The 9,516-nt window shown below is 47.2% G+C and overlaps 1 protein-coding gene and 1 pseudogene across 1 annotated transcript; both read left to right on the top strand.

The window, feature by feature from the left end:
• Positions 1–1,883: 1,883 nt before the first annotated feature.
• LOC109771219 (beta-glucosidase 12) lies at positions 1,884–5,472 on the top strand. The gene is made up of 13 exons (XM_020329911.4): positions 1,884–2,097; positions 2,633–2,702; positions 3,001–3,059; positions 3,229–3,304; positions 3,438–3,515; positions 3,641–3,728; positions 3,804–4,059; positions 4,149–4,264; positions 4,357–4,574; positions 4,661–4,692; positions 4,761–4,863; positions 4,950–5,058; positions 5,140–5,472. Exons 1-13 carry the CDS (start codon positions 1,945–1,947, stop codon positions 5,306–5,308), a joined length of 1,527 nt encoding a protein of 508 aa, XP_020185500.1. The 5' UTR covers positions 1,884–1,944; the 3' UTR covers positions 5,309–5,472.
• A 188-nt stretch (positions 5,473–5,660) lies between these two features.
• LOC109771235 (polygalacturonase inhibitor 2-like) lies at positions 5,661–6,811 on the top strand (annotated as a pseudogene).
• Positions 6,812–9,516: the final 2,705 nt, after the last annotated feature.

Genomic DNA, 9,516 nt, shown 5'->3' with positions numbered 1-9,516 from the left:
TGTTGAACAAGTATTTTAAAAATGTTGAAAAAAGTTCGGACAATGTTAAACGTGTGTACAAAAAATGTGGATCACTTAATAAATAAATATTTTGACATATACAAAAATGTAGAGTGGAAACGAAAACAAACATATGAAAAAGAATGGGAAAGAAGAAGAAAACAAAACAAAAAATGGAGAAGAAAAAATAAAACCAAACAAAAAATGAAGAAAAAAAAGAAACCAAATAAAAACGAAGAAAACCCTTAAAAAAAGAAAAAATAAGAAAACCCATGAAAAACAATGGAAAACCCCGGCTTCGTTCACCTCAAGTAGAAAACACGCCAACAACTTATCGTGTGGAAAAACACGGGCGCATTGGCTAGCGCCGCGAGCTCTCTCCATACCCGCTTCTCCCAATTTCCTGTTCCCTTTTTCATTCGATCGGCGATAAATAGTATTCGCACGGCCTGGCCTCCAGCTGATGGCTCTACCACGTGAGAGCTTGTGTAGCAATGCGTCAGAAACTCTCGCCTCGGAAAAATGCGACCGACATAAACATTCAACATAGCACGCGTGCTCATTCTCTTTCATATTTTGTTTTCTAACTTTTGATTTCATTTTTATTTCCTATTTTTTAAGAAAAATAAAATTATGTTTTAACAAATATTTTTTTCACCGAACAGATTTGTTAGATATTTAGGTAAAAACAAGATTATTCTAACAAATAATATTTTTTAATTTTTAATTTCCGAAATGTTATACTATCAGATTTGGTACATTTTTAAATAATGTTCTCATAAATTTAGAAAATGTTCATCAGGTGTTTAAATTTTTTTAATCATGCATTTTTTTAAAACTCTGTATTTAAAAAAGTCCATCATATATCAAAGGAATTATAATGTTTTTAAATACAGAGTTTAAAAAATGCATGATTAAAAAAATTGTATGGAGGGGCTTTCACTTGCTATCCAAAGGACGCGCACGGGTGACTCCTATGAGTCGCTATGCCATGACCCAGTCCAAATTAGCTAAATGTCAGTCGATTGAATTTAAATTTGGGTCAATCAATTTTGAGAGTTCGCCGGAGTGAGCCGGAGAGAAGGAAAGAGAAGAAAGGGGCTCGTCGGAGGGCAACCCCATATCTATCTTAGAGCTTAGGGTGAGGACGGTGGTGGGGCTTCACCGGAGAAAAAAAACAGACGCGGGAGTGATGGCCGAGGGCGGCGGTAAGACCGGTGGTGGGGAGCGGTTCCCGGCAGGGCGGGGCGGCGAGGCTGCACGGGAGCGCCGCCGGTCGCGGGTAGTGGTCGCAGGCGGTTTGGCCGGTGGCCTGGGAAGAAGAAGCTGGAGGAAGAAGAAAGGCTGCCACCCGTTTGATCTGCATCCAACGGCCACAAACGATCGACCGACTCAAATTCGAAATTCAATCGACTCAGGTGTAGCCATTCCTGACCCAGCCCTCTGATTAAGCATTGTACTAATACAGGCACGAGAAATGTGCACCCTACCAATCTAATCTCAGGGCAGACGTACGTGCCCGTGTCCGTGTGTATTGGCTGATGCGGCAGCTAGCCGCGTGCTGACGATCCGGCTGCAGCTAGTCAGTCAGAGCGCGCATGGTTCACGAGCAGCACAGCTACCGATCCGCAGCAACACTATTATACACCAGTTCTCTTCCTTCATGCGAGCAATTCAACACAGACGGAGCCTGTGTCGTCCCTATCACTCTGATCAAACACAGAGACAGCAGTTCCAAAAATCAACACATGCGAGCATGTGTTCTTGGTCTCTAGCACATAAAAAACACTACACATGGTTCCCTGCCATGTGCCATCTCATCTCAGAAGTAGAAATTATTGGCCCAGATTATTTTTCTGCTAAATATGCACACAGACGCAGGCCTATATAGGTGGTGCCAAGGGAGGCCCTGACGCTGCAACATAGCCCCTGCCATCACTCCACATGGCTGCAAGAGCACTGGTGCCGGCTGTCCTCCCGCTTCTCCTTCTGGTTGTCGCTACCAGCGCCTACGGCGGCGCCCATGGTCGGCGGCCGATAAGCCGGAGGAGCTTCCCCAAGGGCTTCCTCTTTGGGACGGCCACCTCGTCCTATCAGGTTTCCACTCGCTGTTACTCCCTCCGTTCGGAATTACTTCTCTCGAAAATGGATGTATCTAGACGATGTATCTAGAACGTCTAGATACATCCATTTTCGAGAGAAGTAATTCCGAACGGAGGGAGTACTTCATTGATCCATGCATAGCGTAGGTCGTTGGTTTTCTTTCTTAGTTCAGCACACATTCTTTGTATGAAAACTGTAGCATAAGCTGATGCTGCGTGGCTGGACTCTCTTAGGAATACGATCAAAAGTTAAAACAGGGTATGTTCTAGGAAATGCATGGACGGAGCAGGAAAAAATGGTCCGGAATTAGTAACAAGTTGGACAAAACTAATTATACTCAAGTTCAGCATATATGAGTTGATCCTTGATCTGGACCCAGCAGTGATTGGCCAATTGTCTCTCTACAATATGAAATCTTCGGTTCTGGATCTGGTCTCCTCTTACAATTATTTGAGGATATCTACATTATGAAAATTTTGGTTCTGACATCGTCTTATTACAAATTTGCTGGACATTCACATGCATGCAGTATGAGGGTGGTGCAATGGAGGGGGGCAGGGGACCAAGCATCTGGGACAACTTCACTCACCAGCACCCAGGCATGTATATACATCTTCTACACGCAGCGTATGTATCTTTTTATAGAAAAATGTTCAGCACTCAGGAACATTATCAAAGACCTTTTTAGGGAGTGAGAGCAACAGAAATTATTGTTTTTTCTATTTCACAGCATGAAATGTTCATAAAGTCTTACCAAATTTCTATGTCCAAATTTTTAGTTCTGTTGACAACTAGGCCATTCTATTGACCAATGGTGTGATAACCAGCAAAGTAATTTTCATTTCAAACAGAAGTTCAGAGTAGCCTTTTTCTCATAAAGGTAAATAACTTTGGCAGATAAAATCGCCGATAGAAGCAATGGGGATGTGGCAGTGGACTCCTACCATCTTTACAAGGTAGGGATAGTTTATATGTCCTGCTTTTTAATTAGATCTTTAAGATATTTCATAAATCATGTGCTAAAGTTGTTGATTAAGATCATACTGTGACAAGATCTTTGAATATCAGTTCCAATCCAACAAGAAGAAACTAGGTAGTACTGATCCTAATTTGCCAAAAACGTAGGAAGATGTGCGCCTCATGAAGGATATGGGAATGGACGCATACAGGTTTTCCATCTCATGGACAAGAATTCTTCCAGGTATGATATTGTCAGACTCAATACTTCTACTATCATTTTTGTTCTCTCAACTAGAACATTTTGCACTATCTTGCCATTTCCTAATTTATATATTATGTTCACATCGATCATATAATGTCTTAATGCATGATAGATGGAACTCTCAAAGGTGGAGTCAACCGAGAAGGCATCAAGTATTACAACAACTTGATCGATGAGCTGCTGTCCAAAGGTAGGTCGTCTAACTGTCAGTATTTAATTGTGTTTATTATATCCAATGTACCAAACTGCATCGAACATCAGGTCCTTTATTTCATCATACAATTCTTAAGATTTGCTATCTTTATATACCTGCAGGGGTGCAGCCATTTGTGACCCTTTTTCACTGGGACTCTCCACAGGGATTGGAAGACAAATATGGAGGATTTCTTAGCCCTAATATCATGTAAGTCAACCACTATTTATCTTCTAAAAACATGTATACGTTAACTTGCAAAATAACCAACTGACACCGGTGCAGAAATGACTACAAAGATTATGCTGAAGTCTGCTTCAGAGAATTCGGAGATCGGGTGAAGCACTGGATCACGTTCAACGAGCCCTGGTCCTTCTGCGTCACGGGTTATGAAAGGGGTGTATTTGCGCCGGGCCGGTGTTCGCCTTGGGAGAAGGCAAACTGCAGCGCCGGAGATTCAGGAAGGGAGCCGTACACTGCAGCCCACCATCAGATACTCGCTCATGCAGCAGCAGCTAGATTGTATAAACAGAAATATAAGGTGACTGACCCAGCCCTTCATTATATATATCATGTAGTTGCAGTTCATCCATGAACGTGATTGATATGTTGCACATCAATGAAATGCAGGCCGAGCAGAAGGGGAAGATCGGAATAAGTTTGGTGTCAAACTGGTTCACTCCCTTGTCCCGTTCAAAATCAAGCGTCGTCGCGACGAGACGCGCCATCGAATTCATGCTTGGATGGTAAACTCTCTACGTGTGATTCCTGCATAATTTCATTTTAGAAGTCTAGAAAAGAATACAGATTGATCTCGCCAAGAATAAAAACCCTGTAGGTTTTTGGACCCGCTCGCCAGAGGAGACTACCCCGAGAGTATGAAAGAATTAGTAGGAAACCGTCTGCCGCAGTTCACCAAAAAACAGTCTGAATTGGTGAAGGATTCATTCGACTTCATTGGAATCAACTACTATACTACAAACTACGCGGGTAGCCTTCCTCTATCAAATGGCCTGAGGAACAGCTACTCTACCGATGCTCAAGCAAATCTTACCGGTCAGTGTTCTCGTTTGCCAGCCTAACAATGTTAAGGAAATGTTCCGGTTTTAGAAAAACATGCTAACATTGCCCAATTATGCCAGGTGTTCGAAATGGTGTCCCCATAGGTCCTCAGGTAACTTGCCCCCCCCCCCCTCCTCTTGTCTGGTGGTTTAGTTGACCGAGTAAATGATGTGCATTTAGGCTGCTTCACCTTGGCTCTATGTCTACCCTAAAGGGTTCCGTGATCTTCTACTTTATCTCAAGGAGAAGTACCGCAATCCGATCGTCTACATCACTGAAAACGGCAAGTACATTTTCCTCCCCTGGAAATGGTGAGCAACCAGGTTCAAACTTATCAGAAAAATTATTTTTCTTCTCTCTATATTTTAGGTGTCGATGAAGCCAACAACAAGAGCCTACCACTCGAGGAAGCCCTCAAGGACGATGCCAGGATAGAGTACCACCACATGCACCTTGATGCCCTGCTGAGTACGATCAGGTCAAAGCTAGCACTTTGACTTTTATAATCCAACTATGTCAAGACATCAACTGAGAGTTCATTGTGCTGATTTTACTGCAGGGACGGGGCGAACGTGAAGGGGTACTTCGCGTGGTCGCTGTTAGACAACTTCGAGTGGGCGAGCGGGTACACGGTGCGCTTCGGGTTACACTTTGTGGATTATAACCATGGTCGGAAGCGGTACCCCAAGCGCTCCGCCGGCTGGTTCAAAAGGTTCCTCAAGAGATGATTTCAGAAATCAACTAGAAACCAGCGAGAAATTATGGATGCATTGTATTTGGGGTTTACTTCAGTACCCGTTTTAGTTGAAACATTGGTGGAGATTAAAACATATCCCTTCATATGTGAGAGGCCTGTTTGGAATAAAGGAATTTCGCAGGAATTTCATAGGAATGAATTTTAGTCGATGTAGATAGACTCAGAGAATAAGTACCGTTCAATGTCTATCAAGTGCTTGGCAAGAAACCGCACGTTCCTCTCCCTTGCAAGTGCACCAAGCCACTCACAAAAACTTTGACCACGCTTTGGCTGCCTTCATGATCACATCAATCCAGTTGACTAATTTCCGGCGAGATTATCCAGCTGATTTGAACTGCCTACAAATAGCTGAGCAGCATTCTCTGTTACTCACTCGTACCAGTTCGATCGATCAACATGACCAACCACGTTGCACTTCTCCTCCTACTCTCTCCAGCTCACCGCGTCATTCTCTCAGCAGCCCGGCGACAACCCAGACTTCCGGACGCTCCTCAAGATCAAGGAGCAGTTCGGCGACCAGGCCGCGCTGGTGTCCTTGCTGCCCGGCACCGACCAGTGCAACTGGCCGTACGCCCACTGCAACCAGGACCGCCGCGTCGTCGCCATCTTCCTCCAGAACGTCAACATCACCTCCACGATCCCACCGGCCATCGGCGACCTCGACCAGCTCCACACCATCAGCATCCACAGCATCCCGGGCCTCCATGGCCCCATCCCGGACACGTTCGGCAAACTCTCGCACCTCTCCATCTTCAACATCATGCGCACCTCCGTCTCGGGCTCCCTGCCGGCGTCGCTCTCCCGCACGAACCTCACCTCCGTCAGCTTCTTCAGCAACAAGCTGACCGGAAGAATCCCCAGGTCGCTCCAGGACCTGCCTTACCTGACCTACTTCGACGCCTCGAACAACCGCCTGGTCGGCCGGATCCCGCCGCGGCTGGTGAGCAACGGCGCGCCCGACAGGCCGCTCGGCCTGACGCTGACAAACAACCGGCTGACGGGGCCGATCCCCCGGACGTACGCGCGCGAGAGGTACTTCATGAACTTCCGGGTGGCCAACAACATGCTCACTGGGGACGCGGCGTTCCTGTTCGGCCGGCGGAACACGGTATACGACGTCGACCTGTCCGGGAACAGGCTGCGGTTCAACCTGACCGGCGTGGTGATGCCAGAGAACCTGCTGTTCCTCAACATGAGCCGCGACCGGATCTACGGCGGCGTGCCGGCGTCGCTGGCGCAGTTGAAGAAGTTGACCACGCTCGACCTCAGCTACAACCAGCTCTGCGGGGAGATACCCACCGGCGGGAACATGGGTCGGTTCAAGCCGGAGGCCTACGAGCACAACAAGTGCCTGTGCGGGACCCCGTTGCCGGCGTGCTAGGTCGTGGGTCGCTGAGGCTGATCGACCTGTCACGTTCTTCTGTTTTGCGGTGATACTGCATTGCAATGAATAATTTCGGGCCTCCATCCGAGAGTTCCTATTCTATTTTTTTCAGTGCAACAGTTTTTTTAATGATACTCCCTCCGTCCCATAATGTAAGACGTTTTTTTACACTATACTAGAGTCAAAACGTCTTACATTATGGGACGGAGGGAGTAATACATATCTCATTTATATTATACGGATCATAGTACAAGTCATGTGCACACCGATCTGACAAGACTAAATACAATGTAGAACGCTAACTTTTGCACAAAGGAACATCAACCAAGAAATAAAATTACAAACAAGACTGAGGAAACCTCTGAACTTGACACCTCACTTGCCTCTGGCACCACCGCAACAACCACCAAAGAAAGAAGTGATGGATCACCACCACACCCGAGCTCCACGCGGCTCCATCGCTGATAAGCAACTTTGCGAATCTTCAAGGTGGCTCGCCAAAGGCGAAACCATTACCGTTGAACGAATCAGACCGGGGCAACACCCCGGACACGCCATCAAACTTCAGATCTGGCACCCCCACATGACCAAGACATCTAAGGAGGAAACCATACCTGCCATCCACGTACCACGAACCGAGCACACAATCCACCATCTTGCAGATGTCGTCAATGCAGACCACAATCTATACCCGCTCCTGGACTACCTCCCAAGCTCCGCGCCGGCGCTGGAGCAAACGTCGTCGCAATGGCGGAACCCGAGATCACAGGTCCACCACAAGGATGTCGCCGCCGCACCATCCTTACTTGAACAGACTGGATTTCAGATCCATCCCCAACCATAGGACCAATTGCCTTGTCGGAGAAGGATCTGAAGAAATTTTATTCAGCGTCGCCATCGCCGCCGCCGAAGCCAAGACGATGAACAACCTAAAAAACTAAGCTATTTTGGCCTAAAACCATCCACACACGTGGATCCGGCGATGCCCTCACTACGATAACCCACGCTCAATACTTCTGCTTTCAATAAAGCCGAACCTGATCCTAACCCAAGACGGCTAGAACAAACTCTCCCCTCCAGGCTTCACCGGTGAGCCCATGGATTTTTCCTCCCCTCTGCCTGCCGCTCCGGCGGCCGGTGGTGTGGAGGGGAATCCTGGTGTGTTCCCTCCGGTTAGTAGTTTATGCCAGGGTTTTTTATTCCTCGCAGGTGCGGCACTCGGACGGATGGTGGTGCTTCTTCTTCGAGTTTGTCTTCCGAACTCCGATCCTCCTCGCGTTTGTTCGTTTGGACATAGTCGACAGAGCATCAACGTAGATTCCTGCCGCGGTGAGGTTAGGGTTTCTCGTCACGTGGCGAGATTTGGTGTTAGGTGCTTCAGATTTATGCAAGGGTTCGACGGCGATGACTGCAGCTCCAGAGCATTGGTCCTTAAGGGCATGCGTATGAAGATTTCCCAGTTGTCATCGACAAGGACAAGCCGGCTCCGATATGGGAGTGGCAACAGCGGTGCGTCGGCGGCTCGTTCTAGCGGCAATAGTGGTCGTTCAGTGGTCTCGGAATTTTGATATAACGTTTATTGTGTTTGAGATGTTTTGTCTTTCGAGTGAACATTTTTTTGAACTCGTCTTTCGAGTGAACTTTTATAATAGATATGATCATTTAAAAAGAAAACTTCTTGTAAAAAATAGCCACTTCGCATGAGACTTGCATGGGCTTCTGGCACATATGTGACCTATTTCGGTCCAATTGAGCTTATGAGCTATGGGAGGAAATAGAGAGTGAGGGAGTCCTGGACTAAGGGGTCCTCGGGTGTCCGGCCTGTTAGTCGTGGGCCGGACTGATGGGCTGTGAAGATACAAAGACCGAAGACTCTTACCCGTGTCCGGATGGAACTCTCCTTGGCGTGGAGGGCAAGCTTGGCGTCCGAATATGAAGATTCCTTTCTCTGTAACCGACTTTATGTAACCCTAGTTCCCCCCGGTGTCTATATCAACCGAGGGTTAGGTCTGTAGAGGTGAATAATCATAATCATAGTCATACAGGCTAGACTTCTAGGGTTTTAGCCATTACGATCTCGTGGTAGATCAACTCTTGTAATACTCATATTCATCAAGATAAATCAAGCAGGAAGTAGGGTATTACCTCCATAGAGAGGGCCCGAACCTGGGTAAACATTGTGTCCCCCGTCTCCTGTTACCATCGACCTTAGACGGATAGTTCGGGACCCCCTACCTGAGATCCGCCGGTTTTGACACCGATATTGGTGCTTTCATTGAGAGTTCCGCTGTGACGTCGAAAGATAGGATCAATGGCTCGCCTTGTTCTCAAGCAAAAAGTCACCTCCGGAGGAGCACTGGCCCCAGGCCAAACCCTTCGGCTGGGCGGCTTTACCATGACCGCCAGTTCAGCCGTTAAGCCAACGATGACTTCTCGGGTCATCGAAAATCCCCTCCATGTTGACTCCAAATACTCCAAGCAGATGGATCCGGCGGAGTTGTCGTCTTTAAACAAGCTACTAGATCGCATCGCGGCTCTGGGGGTCGCCACAGACTATGATCGGATTGGGCTTAAACCCAACCAGAGGGAAATTAAAACTCCATCGATCACCCATCAAATAGCGGTAGTTGAAGAGCAAGACGACAACTCTTCCTCCGTATTGAGGACAAACTATGTTCGGATCTCCGAGCTGGAAGAGCCGGGCACCTGCCTGCTGAAAGACACGTCCTGTCCGCCAAACATAGAATCGGGCGACAAGCCTAAAAAATCAGTTGACATCCCGGAGCCACAACTAT

The sequence above is a fragment of the Aegilops tauschii genome, chromosome 2, assembly GCF_002575655.3.
Source record: "Aegilops tauschii subsp. strangulata cultivar AL8/78 chromosome 2, Aet v6.0, whole genome shotgun sequence".
Lineage (NCBI taxonomy): Eukaryota > Viridiplantae > Streptophyta > Magnoliopsida > Poales > Poaceae > Aegilops > Aegilops tauschii.
The sequence above is the reverse complement of the archived record's forward strand: the minus strand, read 5'-3'. Positions and strand labels throughout refer to the sequence as shown.

Excerpts from the sequence above, each read along its gene's own strand:
- LOC109771219 (XM_020329911.4), top strand. The coding sequence starts at position 1,945 with ATGGCTGCAAGAGCACTGGTGCCGGCTGTCCTCCCGCTTCTCCTTCTG. Across the intron at positions 3,729-3,803 it reads TTTCTTAGCCCTAATATCAT|AAATGACTACAAAGATTATG; the intron begins GTAAGTCAACCA and ends ACACCGGTGCAG. Across the intron at positions 4,864-4,949 it reads CGTCTACATCACTGAAAACG|GTGTCGATGAAGCCAACAAC; the intron begins GCAAGTACATTT and ends TCTATATTTTAG.